This window comes from Prunus avium, chromosome 7 (assembly GCF_965620075.1).
Source record: "Prunus avium chromosome 7, drPruAviu1.hap1.1, whole genome shotgun sequence".
Classification (NCBI taxonomy): domain Eukaryota; kingdom Viridiplantae; phylum Streptophyta; class Magnoliopsida; order Rosales; family Rosaceae; genus Prunus; species Prunus avium.
Genome location: NC_142290.1, coordinates 34,119,328 through 34,141,355, shown reverse-complemented (window position 1 = coordinate 34,141,355; position 22,028 = coordinate 34,119,328). Strand labels below are relative to the sequence as shown.

At 38.9% G+C, this 22,028-nt stretch overlaps 1 protein-coding gene across 1 annotated transcript; it reads right to left on the bottom strand.

Annotated features, from left to right (window-relative positions):
• LOC110754758 (target of rapamycin complex 2 subunit AVO2-like) lies at positions 1-664 on the bottom strand. Its single transcript, XM_088244427.1, has one exon. The coding sequence runs from the start codon at positions 578-580 to the stop codon at positions 59-61; it is 522 nt and encodes a 173-aa protein (XP_088100553.1). The 5' UTR covers positions 581-664; the 3' UTR covers positions 1-58.
• Between the last annotated feature and the right edge of the window lie 21,364 nt (positions 665-22,028).

Sequence of the window (22,028 nt, the reverse complement as noted above, 5' to 3'; positions counted from 1 at the left end):
GAGTCTCCGACACAAATTCTCACTTAACGAGGGATTATTAAGTTATCTAGATAAAATTTCAAACCTCATTTCTTGAATCATCAGCTACAATGACATCAAGAGCGTTCATGTTTTCCTTATTGAATGCCATCTTATCAACTCTAGCATCACCAATGAAACGAGTCCCGAAGAGAGAAACATCAAGGAGATGGAGGGGTGTGTTGCCGTCAACGTCCTTGGCATTTAGGAGGATGTTGCTAAGCCATGAATCCTTTAGAACAAAAGTCGTGATTCGTGATTGATGTTTCTCCAAAGCATAATGAAGAGCATTTCGACGTCTTTGGTCGACCACTTCGCAACAATCAGGACAATAGGAAATAAGTTGTTTCATTACATTAACATGGCCTTTGGAGGCTGCAATGTGAAGAGCGGTCTTCTTATCAGCTTCGTAACCCATGTAGGCACTGCGTTTATCAGCTTCTAGTAGTTGTGTAACAATTGAAGCACGACCATAGAATGCAGCGTAGTGAAGTGGGGTCCATCCTTTTTCGTCTGCTGCTATCGCCAAATCCTTTTTCTTCTCTAGTATTTCTTTGGTCATTTCTAAAAAGTATATATAAAAAGAATAATTAATCAATGCAAAACTAAAAACAGTGTATAATAATAATCTTATAAATATATACGTATACCCATGCTAGTTTGCTGGGAAAATGAACGAAAAAGGAGAAATAATTAATTATGTAAGTTTATTATATTTATATATACCTTCATCACCGTAAATCACTGCAGCATGCAAAGCGGTTCTACCAATGGGGGGCCTTGGTAAGTTGGATGCTTGCAAATGCCAAGTATTTCGGAGAACAAAGCTTTGTATCTCCTCTCGGCAGCCAAATAAAGTGGAGTCTCCCCAGCAACATTAGGAGGGTAGGAAAAGTCAGGGTCTTTTCTGATCAATATCTCCACCACACCAACGTGCTTAAACCGCACTGCCTCGTGCAAGGCTGTGTCCTTCTTGTAGGAGGAAGAGAAATAAATAATACAAATGGACACTAGTTTCTTTGAAGAATTGGCTCTTTCATTATAATTCAGCACTCAAATATAACAATGATAAAGGACCTATATAAAGACTTCTCCTATCATAATTGATTAACCCACTCTCGTATCTTAGACTCTTCATCAACCCACTAACTCATAAAACTGACCATTTATTCAATTCATTAATACATGAACTTATTAAATCAGAGAATAAGAAAAGACTCAACATAACAGCATATTGAAACTTCTTGAATGCAGTAACAATGCATATTTGGTTTAATTCTCCAACAATGCCTCCCGTAAACCAAACTTGCTTCTAACTCCCAATCTTGCAACATCTCTTTTGTAAATCTGTCCACCAAGAGGTTTTGTAAACACATCAGCCATTTGTTCATCTGTCTTGCAATACTCCACATGAATAACACCTTCATTGACAAGCTCCCTCAGAAAATGATAACGAATACGAATGTGCTTCGTTCGCCCATGTAAAACTGGATCTTTTGAAACTGAAATTGCTGACTTATTATCACAAAACAAACTTGTGGGACCTTTTTGCTCGTGCTTAAGACTTTCCAAAATTCCTCGTAACCACAGAATTTGACATCTTGCATAAGAAGCAGCAATGTATTCTGCTTCTGTTGTAGAGAGAGCCACAATAGGTTGCTTCTTAGAACTCCAAGAAAAAACACCACTTCCAAGATTAAAAACATAACCAGAAGTACTTTTGCAATCATCAACACTTCCTGCCAAGTCACTATCAGTATAACCAACAAGATTAATAGGAATATTTGCTTCATAGAAAATACCATAATCAACGGTCCCTTCGACATATCGCAAAATTCTCTTTGCAGCCTCCCAATGATTGGAATATGGCTTTTCCATAAATTTGCTCACCAAACTTACTGCAAACATGATGTCTGGCCTTGTGGCAGTCAAATACATCAGATTTCCAACCAAACTTCGAAACATTGTAGAGTTCACAAGTTGTCCTTCACCATCTTTGCTCAATTTTAAGCCTGTAACACATGGAGTTGAGACTGGATTTGCATTCTCCATTCGAAACTTCTTCAAAACTTCCTTCGCATAACTCTCTTGCGAAATGAAAATTCCTTTTTTGGACTGGTGAACTTCTATACCAAGAAAATGATGCAGTTCTCCTAAATCTGTCATCTCAAATTCTCTCATCATGGAGAGCTTGAACTCATTCAACATATCAAGATTATTTCCGGTAAAAATCATATCATCAACGTAAAGACTTACAATCATGAAGCTTCCTTGCGAATTGTTTTTAATATAGAGAGTATGCTCATACGGACATTTCTGAAAACCATTCTTCTCAAAATATGAATTGATGCGGCTGTACCAAGCTCTAGGTGATTGCTTAAGACCATATAGGGCCTTTCTCAACTTGAAAACTTTCTTCTCTTCTCCTCTCTTTACATATCTAGGTGGTTGCTCCAAGTAAACTTCTTCATTGAGAACACCATTCAAAAACGCAGACTTCACATCCATTTGAAACACCTTCCAATTATTTTGCGCTGCAAGAGAAAATGATTAAACGAACGGTGTCAAGCCTAGAAACAGGAGCAAATACCTCAGTATAATCTTCTCCTTCTTTTTGTTTGTATCCCTTCGCCACTAGTCTCGCCTTGTATTTATTTATGGACCCATCTGGATTCATCTTTGTTTTGTACACCCATTTCACACCAATAGAATCCTTGTGCTGTGGTAAATCTGTGAGCTCCCATGTATCATTTTTTTCAATGGCTTTTATTTCTTCATCCATAGCTCTCTTCCATTTTTCTTCTTTGGATGCATCATCAAAAGAAATTGGGTCTTCTCCTGCAAAGAAAGCAAAATATACAGCTTCATTTGGCAAATCTACATGCCGAGCAGCTTCATAAATTTCTTCTAAACTTCTCATCTTTATCGGAGTTTGGGAAAGGCCTTCACTGCTACTTGTTGCTGGTCTTGGAGAACTTTGGGAAGAGTCATTGTTGGAGTGACAATAATCATCACTGTCATCTTGAAGAATTGATGCTGCACCATGATCATAAAAATCAGAGTATTCATCAAATCGAACATCTCGACTCACCAAGAATTTCTTTGTCTTTGGATTGTACAGCTTGTAGGCCTTGCTTCTTTCACTATATCCAATAAAAATGCATTTCTCTGACTTGTCATCAAGCTTATTCCTTACTGCATCTGGAACATGAGCATAGGCAACACTTCCAAAAATTCTCAAATGATGAACACTTGGTTTCGTTCCATACCATGCCTCATGAGGTGTGCAATCATTCAAAGCTTTTGTTGGTGATCGATTGATCAAATAAACTGCACATGCCACTGCTTCAGCCCACAATTCTTTCTGCAAATTTTTCTTCTTCAGCATGCTCCTTACCATCTCCATGATAGTTCGGTTTTTTCTTTCGCTCACACCATTTTGTTGTGGTGTGTAACGAGCTGTCAACTGATGCATTATTCCATGATTTCTGCAATATTTTTCCAACTCATTGGAGAGATATTCTCCTCCACGGTCAGTCCTCAAAGTTTTAATTGGAAAACCCACAAATTTCTCAACCTCAACCTTGAAATCTTTGAAAGCTTGAAATGCCTCAGATTTTTCTTTAAGCAAATAAACCCAAACTTTTCTTGAGAAATCATCAATAAATGAGATAAAATACTTGTTACCTCCATGAGATGTCACTGGCATTGGACCACATAAATCAGAATGAACAAGTTCCAGCGGCTTCTTTGCTTGCCATGAGGAATGTGCAGGGAATGAATTCCTATATGCTGCTTGCCTAGTTGGCATTCTTCACAAACATCATCTATATGATCAATTTGAGGCAACCCATCTACCATCTCTTTACTTGACATCAACTTTAGACTTGCATAGTTCAGATGCCCATATCTATCATGCCAAAGCTTGGAAATTCCCTTCTCAATACCAACAAAACAAGACAAATTTGTTGTCTGAAGTCTGAGAGGAAACAAATTATTTGCAGCAACACCTATCTTTGCAACAATCTGATTTTTCTTTGACAAAAAACAAGTGTTGTCATGCAAGTTAATATCAAATCCTTTCTTCAACAGATGACCCATACTCAACAAATTACTCTTTAAACCAGGAACATAGTAAACTTCAGCCATCTTCTCAATTTTTCCAGATTTGGATTTAAAAGAGACTTCACCTACTCCCCTAATTTTATAGGCTCTAGCATCACCAATTGTTACTTGTCCATGATCAATTTCAGAGAGAGATGAAAAAAGATTTTTGTTACCAGTCATATGCTTGCTAGCTCCACTGTCCAGATACCACACATCATCCATACTATTTCCATGACATGCGAGCAATAAAGTTTCTTTGGACTCTCCATCACCAACCTTGCTTTCATGCATAAACCCAGCTGCCTCATTTTGTTTTTCATCTTCTTGCTTGAATCGACACTCTCTCATTATGTGCCCAGGCTTGTCACAATAATAGCACTTGAAATAACCACGTCCTCTTCCTCTTTGAAAGCCATTTTCTCTTCCCCTATATGATGATGACGAGCTGGAATTTTTCTCACCATCACTTGAATTGTTTGATGAGCCTCTTCCACTTTGAAAATTAGAATTTCTTCCTCTTCCTCTTCCGCCTCTACCACCTCGACCGCAGCCTCGACCGCGACCGTAGCTTTGACTAGAACCAGTAGCTTGATTTCGATTGCCTCCCGTAGTTGTAACTTGAGTCTTTAGAGCTTGATCCGCTTGTGTGGGAGGAGGATTCCTCAAATTTATTTTGATTTCATGGGCCTCCAATTTTCCTTGCAAATCTTCTGTGGAAAGAACAGAAATATCATTTGACTCTTCAATGGCAGCCACAACATAATCAAATTTCGGTGGTAAACTACGAAGGACTTTTTCAACAATTCTTGCATCTTCCAAAATCTCTCCATTTGACGACATTAGATTAACAATTGTTGTAACCTTTGTGAAATACTTTTCAATGCTTTCACTTTCTTGCATCTCCAACTTCTCAAATTCTCTCCTCAAATTTTGGAGTCGAACCTTCTTCACACTTTGTTTGCCTTGATAGGTCGTCTGAATTTTTTCCCATGCTTCCTTTGCATTTGCAGCTTTGGAAATTCTCTCATACACTGACATCTCAATTGTTTGATAGATGTGGAAAAGAGCCTTACTATCCTTCTTTCGATTTTCCTTCAATGCATTTCTTTGTGCTTGAGTGAGTGCCTGTTCATCTTCAGGCTCCTCATAGCCATCTTCAACCATATTCCACAACTCCATTATGGATTTTAACAACACCTTCACATTATTGCTCCAATAATCATAGTTGTCACCGTTGAATCGAGGAATAAGTGAAGCCAAATTGTGCCCGTTGCTTGAGTTTGCATTTGCCATATTGAAAGTGTTTCAACTAGGCTCTGATACCAATTTGTAGGAGGAAGAGAAATAAATAATACAAATGGACACTAGTTTCTTTGAAGAATGGGCTCTTTCATTATAATTCAGCACTCAAATATAACAATGATAAAGGACCTATATAAAGACTTCTCCTATCATAATTGATTAACCCACTCTCGTATCTTAGACTCTTCATCAACCCACTAACTCATAAAACTGACCATTTATTCAATTCATTAATACATGAACTTATTAAATCAGAGAATAAGAAAAGACTCAACATAACAGCATATTGAAACTTCTTGAATGCAGTAACAATGCATATTTGGTTTAATTCTCCAACACTTCTCCTTACTAGGTGTCCTTATGAAAATCTTCCAGTAGGCTGCTTCTGATGATGATGATGATGATAAAGCGAAGGCGGCAGCCCCTTGCTCGAGGTCTTCACAACGACGAGCTTTTGCAGTTTGGATGAGAAGTTCAACTATTTCAGCACGACCATGTTTGGCCGCCATGTGCAAGGCAGTCTCACCGCTCTCGTTCTGTTGGCACAGCAGTGTCGGACAGATCTGAAGGATATCCTCCACAAAGCTGGTTGGCTTGATCGGCGCTTCTTCTTTAGGTTTGATGAGCTTTGGGGTGCTTGCATAAGCTATATAAACATGGAGGACTGTGTTAGTGGTTGGAGTCAATATTTGGTTAAGATGCGGCAGATCGTGTCTCCTCCTGAGGACATCAGTTTTGCCTTCTTTTGCAGCATTGAAAACATCAAGATCCATGCTCCTTATTAAAACTGTGTTGTCTGATGTATCTTCCTGGTCAATGGCATTGGCCGATGCTAGGATATTAAAGTGGATGTTAGGATATTATAATCAGAAGATGATATGAGTGGATGAAAGACGTTTAATTGATTAGCACATGAGATGAGTGCAACCAAGCAAAACTCTATACAAATTTCACTCATCATATCTCATGTGAATAGTGGTTGTCCTTGAGTCGCTGTGGCAATGGATGGAAAACTAACCAAAAAAATTGCAATGATAGACATTATTCACATAATAGTAACAACCCTTGCCTCCTCTTGCCTTTAGCAGATGAGATGAGTGCAACCAAGCAAAAGCAGCCACACAAATCCAGCAAAAACGACCAAGCAATACAAGACATCCAAAAGCTAGTGAAAGCCCTAGGGAGGGGAGAGGACAAAAGCTGACATAATGCTCATGTGACGTCAGCAATTAATTTAAATAACAAAAAAAATAAATCAAAAAAATCAAAAATTTCAGAATTTTTAAAAAATAAATACATAGCAATATTATTCACTTTCCACACCAAAACTCTATATAAATTTCTCTCCTCATATCTCATATGAATAGTGGTTGCACTTGAGTCGCCATAGCAATGGGTGGAAAACTAACAAAAAAATTGCAAGAGCAAACACTATTCACATAAATACTAACAACTCTTGTCTCCTCTTGCCTTTTGCTATGGCAAATGGGTGGAAATGCTTTTAAAGGGAAAGTATTTGATATTCCGTGTACCAAACACACCGAACCAATTATTCGATTTGATTTGAGTAAGTCAATAATTATTTGAGTTCACAATTTTTTCGACCCACAATGATTAAAAGAGTGAGTTATAATGCTAAGCAAGCTTGTATTTCTCAAGTTGTAATTGACTATAACGCTGAGTCGTCCCATTTGCCAATCCAAACTTGATTTGCAAGAGGTTCTGTTTTCTGCTTACTACAATGCATCCTTGTTACCCTATGAGTTAGGATAATTACTGATTGTCAAACGAAAATGAAGAAAGAATGGTGCTACTATATATATATATATATATATACATAAATCAGATCAAGCAAGCATGTTATAATTGAAAAATTAGTGTGCACCATTTTTATTTAGAAAATGTAGATTAAATACTAATATGGACACTTCATTTCGTTTAACAAAACATTAGTGGAAACCGCTAATATATAATATCACGAGCACCTTACTATTAAATATATTCAGTTCCATCTCTTTGAACCATTAACGAAAAATAAAGACTTAGTTTCAACAATTATAACCTTGCCGCTTCTGTTTATCTAGTGATTAGTGGTTTTCTTTTGATTGAATTATAAATGCAATACTAGAATTTCTTTATTATAAACTGTTGTGCGGAAACGTCAACCAATTATAAGTGAAAAATTAACAACTGGCAAGAGATAAAATAATGAACACAAAACAACACCAACAAGAACACCAAGATTTATACTGGTTCGGCAATGCCTACATCCAGTTTGGAGACGACGGAGTATTCCACTATAATCGAATGAGAGAATACAATAGTGTTTAACACTCAGAAACCCAAGCCCCAAATATACCCAAGCTCACACACTCAAGAATATAAGGAGAATACAAATTGAGTACAATTTTAAAGAAAAGGAAAAATAACCAACGACAACAACAAAGTTTGCTGCCCAACTCTTTATTTTTCTTTCTCTCTGCCAACTTCTCTCTCTGCAGTTCTACTCTTGTTCTTAAATGCTGGCTGCATGCTTCTCATTTATAGCCAAGGAAGTTGGCTCTTCAAACAAACCAAAGGCCAAAGGCCAAAGTCCAAAGTCCAACCATGAACGATTGTCTCCCACATTTCATTTTGTCTGCCAATCAAAATAGCTACTCATTTGCACTTTGCTTTCCACCTTCTGCCAATTCACTTTGTCTAACGTTAGTGCTCCAATATTAACAATACAATAAGGCAGCAATAGGTTTTTCAAATAAACAAAGTCACCGAAAGCAACATTGCTTTTGAGTCAATAATCAACATAAACCCTGTCAATCTAAATTGTTGCTCGTGATATCTTTCAATTACAAAAGTGTATTAGAATAAACTGTGATTCCTATACATATCCACAATAATACGTGCAACCACCACCTCGAGGGGTAGGTAGAATTTTAAGATTTCTTTTTTGTCTTATGGAAATAATTTTTATATTTTTAACTATTTCAAATTTATTTAATTTAATCGAGGGAAGGGATTCAACAAGCTGAGTCTTAACCAATTAACCTATAAAAAATATAAAAATATTTTTGGTATTAGTAAGTATTCGTGAAATGATTTATTTAAGGGAAGGCCCTGAGCACAAACTGGCAAAGACAGCCGCCTAGGGCCCCCAAATTGGGAGGGCCCCAAATTTGTATAATATCCTATATACATACCTATTATTTGAGAAAAGATATCCAATCTGGCTTTTATCTGCTTTTGTATCTTTATACCTTTTTGGTTTTTGAGTACAACAAGCATTATGACCAAAATCTTTATACCTTTTTGGGTTTTGAGTACAATAAGCATTATGACCAAAAAAAGATATCCAATCCGAAGCATTCACGTCAAATCACGATCCAAAATTGAAATACGGAACCTTCCGCAAGCTCTATATATATAAACAAGCTTCACAAAGTACTAATATCTTACCCGAGTCTAGCACCAAATCCTTAATTCCCAAATTAGCTATAATCCCCAACCCTGAATTCCCAAATTAGTCTCACACACTCTCCCTCTCAAACCCTACCACCACTCCGCCGGTGCCGATCACCTCCTGCCGCTGCAGCAGCCCTTGTGTTGCCAACGCCTCCCATAATTTCAAGTTAGTAGAAATTATATTTGTAATGAAATTGATATGTGAAGTGTTTTTATGGATTAGAATTTCTTAATATGATATTGATATTGATTGATGTTGTTATTTTGGATTAGAGTTTATAATTGATCAATTGCTATGTTTTATTTTATTTATTTATATTGTTATGTTGATAATGTGTTTCGACAGTGGACAATTGTTGTTGAAGGTGAAAACGTGGTATCTGAAGAAACACCAACAACTAAGATCTGCATATTTGCTATGCATGAGGAGCCCTACTTATGAAGTTAAACAGCGCAGGCTCTATTTCCTCTCTCAGCTTCCGCTTCGTATTTTGAGAATAATTGTATACATTTAAAGTAAGTTTTGTTAACTGGAACGGAAGAGCTGGTTGTGTATCCATGCAGACGGAATCGGATCGGAGTGTGATAGCAGAGGACAAGTGCAGCATGTAGGGGAGTGAAGCGGTGATGCAGATATGTGAAATGATTTGCTCAAAATTATAGATGCTTAAGTAGTTAACATTCAGAATAATTTCATAAATGAATGTCTTCCACAAGATTGAGTACTAGGAGTGTTGATGTGAGTCTCCTAATCAATCAAGGAGATTTATTTCTTTGATTAATTAAGGGATTTACTTTCCTTTTTCCCGAAGATCACCTTTTTCCCGAAGGGGGATTTTTGCCCGAAGATCACCTTTTTCCAACTCTGTGCCTTGGTCAAATTACACTAAACGTAGCCACCACATAACAAGGAGGCCTTTGGTCACCAAGAAGGCTTATGGCAGCCCATTCGAGTCAAAGCTGCATAAACTTGAGAGGGGAAAATGGAGTAGCCTGAACAAAATTTGAAAGGATTCAGTAAATGCCGAGAGCAAGGTTAGGAAGTAAATCACATAGAAAAGAAAGCTGGACCAAGAAGCTCATAAATACCAGCTGGTGCACATTAAAGTTACAATGCACTTCAAATTCACAATTAACAGCTTGAAATACTCTTTAAATTAATGTTCAACTGCTTAACTGAAGTAAAGTAGCATGTATAGACAATTGGATTATGGATAGAACATAAATTGGGATTGAACCATACAACTCTTCCAACGAAAAAGGAAACCAACAAAAATCAGAGAATTGTAAAATAGGCCCTTAAAAAATGTGACCTTAGCTTGCATTAAATAAACAACCCCATAAACGAGTTCTTAGAATAATTTGCTAGATCAACAAAAATGCTGAGAAATCTACAGTTTCAACAACACTTGAGACGAGAGAGTCATCTGATTAACCATATAAACCAACATATCACAGCAACTAAATTACAATCTTTGAATGGATAAAAAAGAGAAAGAGGGTGATATGATTACCAGCTAAGAAGTGGGTTTCGGGATTTTGAACTGAAACATATTTAGAAACACAGAGAGGGAGAGAGGGAGAGGGGGAGAGAGGGGGAGAGAGAGAGAGAGAGAGAGAGAGAGAGAGTCATCTGATTAACCATATAAACCAACACATCACTGTAAGTAAATTACAATATTTGAATGGATAAAAAAGGGAAAGAGGGTGATACCAGCTAAGAAGTGGGATTAAGTTGACAATGATTAACGCAACTTCTCTTCGAATTACAACACCCAAAAATTCTTACAGTGAATGCATATATGTGAAATGATTTGCTCAAAATTATAAATGCTTAAGTAGTTAACATTCGAAATAATTTCATAAATGAATGTCTTCCACAAGATTGAGTACTAGGAGTGTTGATGTGAGTCTCCTAATCAATCAAGGAGATTTATTTCTTTGATTAATTAAGGGGTTTACTTTCCTTTTTCCCGAAGATCACCTTTTTCCCGAAGGGGGATTTTTGCCCAAAGATCACCTTTTTCCAACTCTGTGCCTTGGTGAAATTACACTAAACGTAGCCACCACATAACAAGGAGGCCTTTGGTCACCAAGAAGGCTTATGGCAGCCCATTCGAGTCAAAGCTGCATAAACTTGAGAGGGGAAAATGGAGCAGCCTGAACAAAATTTGAAAGGATTTAGTAAATGCCGGGAGCAAGGTTAGGAAGGAAATCACATAGAAAAGAAAGCTGGACCAAGAAGCTCATAAATACCAGCTGGTGCACATTAAAGTTACAATGCACTTCAAATTCACAATTAACAGCTTGAAATACTCTTTAAATTAATGTTCAACTGCTTAATTGAAGTAAAGTAACATGTATAGACAATTGGATTATGGACAGGACATAAATTGGGATTGAACCATACAACTTTTCCAACGAAAAAGGAAACCAACAAAAATCAGAGATTAAGGGATTTACTTTCCTTTTTTCCCGAAGATCACCTTTTTCCCGAAGGGGGATTTTTGCCCGAAGATCACTTTGTGCTAGCACCATCGAATGACTCTTTTAAGAATTGCCGCAGAGCCACTTTCGCGATTTGTCCAACTGAAAAACAGTATGTTATTACAAATATAATATTTAAAAAATTAAACATATAATGTTTAAAAAATTAAAAAGACTCAGATGAAATACCTAAGTCTAGGTCTTCATTCTCTTTGCCTTTGCCTTTGCCTTTGCCTTTGTCTTTGGGCTCAGTGTCTTCGGGCTCCGTATGGGCAGCGTCTTTGTCGGCCGTTTCTTGGTCTTTTACCAGCGACCAGTTCCAAGCCCCAGAAATGAGCTTCACAGCTAGGACAGAGGCTAAAAGCTGAAGCATAGCTGTAGCAAATTTTCCACCGGCACTACCTCGAGCTGATATCCAAGAAGCTCCATTTTTCTTGAACCACTCCGTCCAAGTGGGTGGGATGAGACTGTTAATTATGTTGTCTAGTCAATTAATGTGGCTAGTAATAGTCAATTAATGTTTGGCACCTACAATATTTGGGGGGCTTGACTAGGTTGGTTGCCTAACTTGGGGGGCTTGACTATTGTAATTAATGTTTTAGGAACTTGTATATATATGTGTTGATTGTAAGTAATGCAAGACATAAGAAAGAATTCTAAACCAGAAAATCTCTACACAAATCTCTACACTTTGTTTGGCATGGTATCAGAGTAATCGATTTTGGTTGCCTCTGCATAACCTTGTTTTACCTTGTTCTTACCTTGTTCTTGCCTTGTTCTTGCCTTACATTGCCTCTACTTAATCTTACCCTTACTTCTTTGCTCATATATTGTTCCAACACAAAACTTGTGTTGAGTTCTCTTTGTTGTTTTATCCTTCCGCTGCATATACTTATCCCTACTTATCTCATGGGTGATGCCAACGACTCCTTCAAGGCTAACTCCTCTACTCCACCAGTCCGCTCTTCTCACGATTACCCTTCTCAAATCACTCCAGATAAGTTGGATGGGTCCAACTACTCTGCATGGTCTCGTAGTGTTCGTTTGGCCATAACTAGTCGGCGTATGGCTGGTTTCATCAATGGTAAAAAAATCTGCCCCTGCCATTGATGATCCCAGTTATGACACTTGGGATGAAGATAATTGTTTGGTGCAATCATGGCTCCTCAACTCCATGACCAAGAATGTTCGTGCCTTATTTGATCACTGCCCAACAGCTTGTACGGTGTGGGAAGCAGCTCAGAAAACCTATACTGTTACTCAGAATAGCTCCAAGTTGTACCAGCTCCGCCGTCAGTCAGTTACCACCTCTTAGAATGGTGAGCCTGTGAGTGTTTTTTTATGAAAAATTGCATCTAATTTGGCAGGAAATCGACGTTCTTCGTCCTTGCAAGCACACCAATCCTGATGGTGTGGCACTTCACCAACAAGCACTCGATGCTGATCGGGTGTACGATTTCTTGGGAGGACTCGATCCTCAATATGATTCAGTCCGTAGCCGAATCCTTGTTATGAATCCAGTACCACCTGTCCTTGAAGCTTATGCACTTGTGATGGAGGAAGATAGTCGCCAATCCTCCATGCTTGGAAGTAGCAGTGCCATGGCAGTTAAGCCTTATCGGGCACCCTACCGTGCGTCCTCCGGGCTGCCCCATCGTGGCCTCAAACCTGATGATGCGAAAGGAACTCGAAAATGTACCCATTGTGGTGGTGATCACCTTGTCGAAAAATGCTTTAAACTTCATGGTTATCCTGAGTGGTGGGATACACACAAGACCCGCAATATGACACCCAAAGCTGCTTGTGTCATGACTACCGATGCATCCCCGTCTCCTGCCTTGCTCTCTGACTCCAAACCCAACTCAGGTACGCATCCCACTACATGGATAATTGATACTGGTGCCACTGATCATATGACTTTTGACTCTCACCTTTTCTCTAAACTGTCTACTCAGTCCCGTCATCCTTACATTACTAGTGCCAATGAGGTCCCTTCTAATGTTGCTGGAGAATGGACCATATCACTTTCCCCTTCTCTAGTTTTACCCCATACACTCTTAGTTCCGTCTATTAATTGCAATTTATTATCAGTTGGAAAATTACTTGATTCACATAATTGTTATGCCACCTTCTATCCTTCTCATTATACATTTCAGGATCTTTTGACTCACGAGACGATTGGGCATGGTAAACGGAGAGGGGGGTTGTATTCCTTGACAGTCTCACCACCACCACCACATGCCGCTCATACTCATGTTCCAAACTCACATGCTCACCAACAGATTTGGCTCTGGCATCGTCGCTTAGGACATCCATCTTTTGCTTATCTTCGCCGGTTGTTTCCATCTTTATTTCGAGGTCTAGTTGATCAAAAATTTCAGTGTGAAACGTGTGTATTGGCCAAAAGCCATCGTGCCGTATTTCCCTCAAGTGATAATAAAACAGAATTTCCTTTTGAATTGGTTCACTCTGATGTTTGGGGTCCTGCTAAAATCTCTTCTAATGGCAAAAGATGGTTTGTTACATTTATAGATGACTGCACCCGCATGACATGGGTGTACTTGCTCGCCCATAAAAGTGATGTTACTACCACAATCCGTGAATTCCATGCTATGATCACCACTCAGTTCCAAGCATCCATCAAAGTGTTCCGGTCCGACAATGGTGGGGAGTATGTAAATGGTGCCTTGGCTCAATTCTTCAAGAACCAAGGCATCATCCATCAAACCTCCACACCTTTCACTCCACAACAAAATGGTGTCGCCGAACGGAAGAATCGCCAATTACTTGAAGTTGCTCGTGCCTACATGCTTGATAAATCAGTTCCTCACCACTTATGGGGTCATGCTCTTCTCTCTGCAGTCTATGTGATTAATCGAGTGCCTAGTAGTGTTCTGGATTTCCAAACTCCACTAGATACCTTGGCTCATCACATCTCTCTTCCTACCATCCTCAAGTTGCCTCCTCGTGTGTTCGGTTGTGTTGTTTATGCTCATGTTCCTTCTCATCAACGGAGTAAGCTAGATCCGTGTGCCCTCCGATGTGTGTTTGTTGGATATGGCTTGAATAAAAAAGGATACAAGTGTTACCATCCTCCTACTCAAAAGCTCTTTGTCACTATGGATGCCACTTTTCATGAAGATTTGGCCTACTTTGTGGTTTCCAAGACCCCTTCTCTTCAGGGGGAGAGGGGGAGTGAAGAGAAGGACTCATCATTTGAAGAGACGATCGAAAAATATACTGAAAAAAATGGAGAAGTGCCTCAGGCGACCGGTCACGAAGAATCCAGCGACCAGTCGCGTTTTCACAGAGTTGAAAATCCTGAAGATCCTGATCTTCTCAGTTCTGACCTCAGTGAAGACCTTGAGACTATTGAACCAGAAGGTGATCCAGATGCCCCAGATGATCAACTACAAAATACAACCCCTCTTGCCCTGCCACAGCATCATTCGTCTAGTGATGAAGAAGTACTTGAGGTAATCACTGAGCCACCTAATGTTGCACCATATACACTTCCACCTAGATCCACTAGGGGAAAACCTAAACCTCAGGATGCTGTGACAGATTCTAGATGGACTGAAGCAATGGCAATTGAAATGAAAGCTTTGAAAAAGAATTCTACATGGGAAATGGTTCCTTTACCACATGGGAAGAAACTAGTTGGATGTCGGTGGATATACACTGTTAAATACAAAGCTGATGGATCCATAGACCGATACAAAGCTCGATTAGTGGCCAAGGGATATACACAAACATATGGAATTGACTACCAGGAGACGTTTGCACCAGTTGCCAAAATCAATATTGTACGTGTTCTCATATCCTTGGCTGCAAATCTTGACTGGCCACTACTGCAATATGATGTAAAGAATGCATTTCTTCATGGGGACTTACAAGAAGAAGTATATATGGATCCACCACCAGGGATTCCTATGACATCCGGTCCAAATACCGTATGCAAGCTAAGAAAATCTCTGTATGGGCTAAAGCAATCACCCCGAGCCTGGTTTGGGAGATTTACTGATTCCATGAAGCGATTTGGGTACACTCCGAGTAGCTCAGATCACACATTGTTCTTAAAGCATCGTGGTGGAAAGCTTACGGCCCTGATCATCTATGTAGATGATATGGTGGTTACCGGTAATGACAATGAAGAGATGCAGAATCTACAGAAGCTCCTTGGAAGTGAATTTGAGATGAAGGAATTGGGTGAGTTACAATATTTTCTTGGCATTGAGGTTGCTAGATCTAAACATGGCATATTTCTATCCCAAAGAAAGTATGTGTTAGATTTGTTGACAGAAACAGGAATGCTGGATTGCAAGCCAGCTGACACACCTATTGAACAGAATCACAAATTGGGAATGTATCCAGATCAAGCTCCTACTGATAAAGAAATGTATCAAAGGTTAGTTGGGCGATTGATTTATCTATCCCACACACGCCCTAACATAGCTTATGCTGTGAGTATGGTAAGCCAATTCATGCATCAACCAAGTGAAGCTCACATGAATGGAGTAATACGAATAATGTGATACTTGAAAACTGCCCCTGGAAAAGGATTGATGTTCTCCAAACATACACACATGGATCTTGAAGGATACATTGATGCTGATTGGGCAGGGTGTATCACGGATAGACGTTCAACTTCTGGATATTTTACATTTGTGGGTGGCAACTTAGTTACTTGGAGGAGTAAGAAACAAAGAGTTGTAGCAAGATCCAGTGCTGAAGCTGAGTTTAGAGGAATGGCTCAAGGAGTATGTGAATTGCTTTGGTTGCGGAGATTACTAAAGAATCTTGGCATTAAACAAGTGAATGCCACAAACCTATATTGTGACAATAAAGCTTCCATCGAGATAGCACATAATCCAGTACAACACGACCGTACTAAACATGTGGAAGTCGATCGACACTTCATCAAAGAAAAACTGGAAAAAAAGATGATTAAGTTTCCGTTCGTAAACTCAGAAAATCAACTGGCTGATATTCTGACAAAGGCAGTGTCAAGTAGAGTTTTCAATGAGTCTATTGACAAGTTGGGCATGCGTGACATCTTTGCACCAACTTGAGGGGGAGTGTTAATTATGTTGTCTAGTCAATTAATGTGGCTAGTAATAGTCAATTAATGTTTGGCACCTACTATGTTTGGCACCTTGTAGGGGTCTTTTTCATTCCAGCAGCTTGACGAATGGGCCTGGGCTGCTGTAAAGAGCAAATGGCTGGAATCGCCCCTTGTGTCTGAGTTCGAGAATCAAACCCCAAGTGTGCTTCGAAAGGGTAGCTGAGCCTTAGGAAACACCTTGGTCTTCTTCACCAACGAGACTAATAGTTGCTTGCATGTAAATATTGTGGCTTGGCATGAGAGGCTTGTGGCATGGGAGTTGAGTATTCGTGAGTTTAGCATGAGAGAGAGAAAGAGCTATGATTTCCTATGAGAAACAGAGTTTTTAAGGCAAGGGAAGAGAGGATTTGACGAGGGTTTGGCTGAAAAGAGGGAGAAGGAGACAAGGAGAGGGCAATGGGTCGCTTAAGTGATTTTCTGGCAGCTTGACGAAAGCTCTGTCAAGCACTGGAACAGTTCTGCCAGGAGGGAAAATTGGGAAGAAGGATGAATAGTGCATGAAATTGCTAGGTTTTGAAGATGAGAGGGAAGCTTGCTCTCTGGATGTGTGTTATGAGAGAGAGAGAGAGAGAGAGAGAGAGAGAGAGGAAGAAGATGGAAGAACAAAGCATGAAATTGAAGGATTCCAAAGGGGATGCTTGCCTTCAATCGATTCTCATGGTTGCTGGGAGGCTTGCAGCAACCAAGCTGAGTTGTTTTGCTGGGTAGAAAGTGCCTCCTTTTATAGGCGCTGGAAACCCTTAATTTTGTCAAGCTTCCCTCCCCTTTCTCTTCACTTTCTTCCATTTAATCTTGTTTGGTGAAACTTCCTTAGCCTGAAACCATAGGCACGCAGCTTTTTGGGGTTCCAAGGTCCTCAAGCAGCAGGACTTCTCCATGTGGGTGAGGAGCCACCCACTTTTCCTTCTTGTTCTCTCACCAAAGCTTGAAGAGGAAAGAATGGGTAAGGGTGTTGGTCAAAAAGTGATTTACTTTCATCAGCACATGGGTTTGCTTGGTTTTGATGGTTTGGCTTTGATCTGGTTTTAACAAATATGTTGGATATTTTCCACAATGCTGGGCTGGGCTATTGGTATTTTATTTCCAGCGGCCTGTGAGTTTGCTCAAGCTGCTGGAAAACAACCTATTTGATCAAGGTGTTGGATATTTTGCCTGATGTGGGACTTTTCCAAGTGTTTGCAGGCCATTGGATATTTTCCTAAGCTATTGGGTTTTCTCTCTCATGCTTACCCATATGTTTGGGCTCAAGGAATGGGCTTGAGTTTTGGTGCTCCCAAGTAGCCCAAAACTTCCACTCCTTGGACCATTAATGGGCCTCGTGAATACTCGTAACCATCCATACCACAACCCGCTCAGCAAGCCCCAGGCATTCGCATGGCTTGGGCCCACTTAAGCTTGTAGCGTGGCATGTTGCTTATTTGCTTGGCGTGGCATGTGTGCAAGCGCATATGATGAACTTTCGCGTGCCCAAATCGGGTTTCTTCTCGATAAGGTATAGCATTGGGCTGAGATGATATTTGGGCCTAGCCTTGGATTTTTTGGGCCTCAACACACCTACAATATTTGGGGGGCTTGACTAGGTTGGTTGCCTAACTAGGTTGGTTGCCTAACTTGGGGGGCTTGACTATTGTAATTAATGTTTTAGGAACTTGTATATATATGTTTTAGGAACTTGTATATATATGTGTTGATTGTAAGTAATGCAAGACATAAGAAAGAATTCTAAACCAGAAAATCTCTACACAAATCTCTACACTTTGTTTGGCAGGGACTGGCGAGCGGTCTCCGATGGCTGCGGGGCTGGTTTGGGTACCTCATCAGGAATTCAAGAACGTCAAAGTCTTCTTCAGATCGTGGCTCACTCAGACTTTGCAAAATCTTGTTTCTTTCCATTAAAACGATCAGCTTAGGTCGCAATTCATTCCACAAATCAGTTTTGACGGAGTCGATATACTAAACAATGTGACTTGCATTCGAGCGCTTTTCATCACCTTCGGCATTGTCTCGGTCATTCTCCACAACTTGCTGGAATTCGTAATACCGCTTCATGGAGAGGAAGAGCTGGAATTCCAGTGTCTGTTCGTCTGCCATGGCGGCTTAGCAAAATACGCAGTGAATTTGGGGAGAAAATAAATGGTTAAAAAACAGAGTAATTTTTTTGTTTAATATATAAATCTGTGGCTTGTTGAATACGATTCAGGAGGGTTAGATATGTAAATTTCTGTTATAGGGGGTCATAAACTGCAAATCGATTGTATCGAAACAGTACTAGCAGCAAATCAGTAGAAGCCTGCTGTTCCCTTCCCATGTGCAAACTTTCATATAGAAAATTGCTCTTGCAATATGCTTTAGACTGTTTCATTATGGTGTAACCTGGTTTCTTTTTTGTGTGGAAAAGCACTGATTAATGCCCTAATTGTAAAGCTCATTGCAATGAGGGGTGCATGAGAATGAGCAAGTTGGCAACAAAGAGTTCATGTTTCCCACTTAGGCAATGCTTGATTGTTGATTGTGTTTGGAACCAATCATTACAGGTTTGAAATCATTTGTTGTATTTTTAATGGAATTCGTATGTTCCAAACAAACTGACCTCTAGGACAATCATAACAGAGTTGGGTATGTCCCATAGGTCTTGTTTTACTGTCCAATCTACCTGAACTTACTCAGATTAAGCGAGCCCTCTCAAAAATCATGGTTAAGGTGAGACATTCTGTTACCACATCCAATTTACCAAAAATAAGGCACAAGTGACTTGCCTTGCGAAAGTAGGTTTTGAAGTTGAAAATCATTTAAGGATAAAACTCTTCCCAACGTTCACATATAATAGTATTTATATCATAAGATTTGCAGTCACATAATTTAATTGGGGACTTAGGCTCGGTCACCTTTCACATGTGATCATCTTTAATAATTTATAGGCTCAGATACTAAAAGTTGAACAAATTCATCCTCAACCAATGATGAGGAGTACATATTCATTTAATAATATTGTTACCGACAACGAGATTTAGCCTAGTTGAAAATCTTTGAAAAATGATGATATGATGGATGCAATGTGCATCGCACTAATCAATAAAAATATCACTCTTCTACAAAAACGCAGGATTATTGCTCCTCTAAGCATAAGGTGGTTGTGTACATTTAAATTGCATAGTAGCTGTGTTAGGATATGATTAACCCATAACCCATAATTAATATGACTCCTTAATTTTCATGAAAGAAATGAAAGAAAATGAATGACATAATTATTTACATCCATCTTTTATTCCAGGAGAACACAAAAGCCATTATTTTTTCAGCAAGAAAACAAATAAAAATCAACAAGAGATGAAAAGCTGTTAGGCCATCTTACGTACCATTATGATAATGCTTCGCATATAACAGTAAATGATACTCAAACAAAGCTACCGGGTCTCCATCCATGAAAGTTTACAGTAAATTAAATTAAATAAATAAAAAATTGCAACGCCAAGTTACAAAGACTTCTCTTTCAATAAATCAAAATCCCATGTCCTCGATTTTGCTGCTTCAAAAATTGTCCCCCTGCGCAATTGTCTTTCAACTAAATTGCCGAAAGTCTTCAAGGAAATCATGCTGTTAGTATACCTGAAGATGTTCAAACGCGTTCGCCTCCACTCTGTCCGATGAAGATAATGAAGAGTATCATAAATGAATCTGTGGCCTGGGAGTAATGTTTTAGCTTTGATGTATTTCATGGATTTATCTCTTACATCCCAAAAGTAAAACATACCATAAAAGCTGTCAGTTAAAAATATGCCATGCTCCCATTCACCACAAGTCTCAATTGATCTAACATCAATTGGAAACATTATGTTGTCAATTTTGTAATCTAGCTCCCACTCTTTTTTTTCATAATTTTTTAGTATCCATATCTGAAGAGAAACATACCTATATGACACAATAGCCAAACACCCTCTCACGTTAAGCAAATGATTCATACCATGACGGAAACCCTGTGATGAACTAGGATAAGGGATCCAAAAAAATTCATCTTTCTCAAAATAAAAAGAAATAATACGATTGGGTATTCTTCCACTTATATCATGATCAATCAACCAATGCATGTTTCCATATGTAGATACATTCTTGCTACTAAACTCACACTGGGGAACTGAGTGTATTTCTCTCCACGATGAAGATTTTATGTCCAATGTATAAACGTAAGCCACGATCCCGAGAGCCCTTTTAACAATACAAACAATCTTATGAGTCCTAGTTATACCATCAAATCCCATACCGTACCACTTTTTATTATAAGCTTCAACAAAGTCATTAATTGGCAACTCTAGATCTAGAACTTCTCCTCTGAGAGGATTGACCAATACGCATTTACCCATCCCTTTAAAGCAAAACAAGTTGCCAAAAACAAAATCTACTTCGTAAAAACGGAGACTGCACAAAATCTGTGCATATCTATACTTGCTTTTGAAGTCGTGCTCGCCTTTGTAGTTCAGTGATTGCAAGGCAAAGCAGTTACGGTGTCTAGGATTAAAAGACGAGGTTTGAGTAAGAAGCATAAGTTGAGGTCCTTCAACAACAGGATTAAGTGAACGTAGCGTAGCAAAAAAGGGGTTATCAACTATGCTTAGAGAGGTCTTAGATACGCTACGGATGTGACAAAGTGATTTTATCGGCAGTCTTGTAAGGACGTCGAGGAGGATATCGTCGGGTAGGTCCATTAAGGTTGGCTTCTCGTTTCCCTTAGCCCTCGACTTCTCCAACCCTAGTAACAAATTTGAATATAAGTATTGAACTCATCACGTAGATGGTTCATAAGAATTGTATCAAAGGAGTCAAGATATAATTAACACAAAATTGTATTATTTACCAAAAACAAAAACACAAACAAGTATCACAGTTGATGTCAAACAGTTACATATTCAAGTAAATTAAATTGTAACAACAAATCAACAATACTTACCTTTGATTGAAAATATTAAAAGATGTGGCATCAAAATTAATAGAAGATCGATGCATCCGGTTAAAAAGTTTCTTCCAAACCAGCAACTATCAAGGATTTCCTTCATCTTAGGTCCCAGCTGCTCTTGGTCAAGAAATAAGAATAGGGTTTGTTGATGATTTGGTGTCTTCATATACTGTGTTCGTTTTGCTAACTGGAATAGAAAAAATTAGAGTTTTCTTTTTCTTGGGCGGAAAGTAAAGAGAGTTGGAATGGAAGTAGGGTTTAGCTAGGAAACAAACAATTAATCAATAAATAATCATGGAAACTGGAATGACAAATTTAGGCTTTGATTTTATCGCGTTTCTGGAATGGTAGCGGTTACTGATATTATTGTTTTAGGGGTAAATTAGTAAATTTGCAACGTCCATACAAAGTTCTAACCTCAGATTTGGGCCAAATTTGAATTGGACCATGCCCAAGCAAATATCGGCCGCTAAATGGCCCATTTGGACTTGGGTCAGAACAACAAAGTAACCGAGAAAAACGACGACATTGACCAAAGAAAACAATTAGAAAACGACGACAATGAACAGAAAAAAAAGAAAA

Bases quoted from the DNA above. Each gene is read 5' to 3' on its own strand.
- LOC110754758 (XM_088244427.1), bottom strand. From the start codon at position 580: ATGACCAAAGAAATACTAGAGAAGAAAAAGGATTTGGCGATAGCAGCA.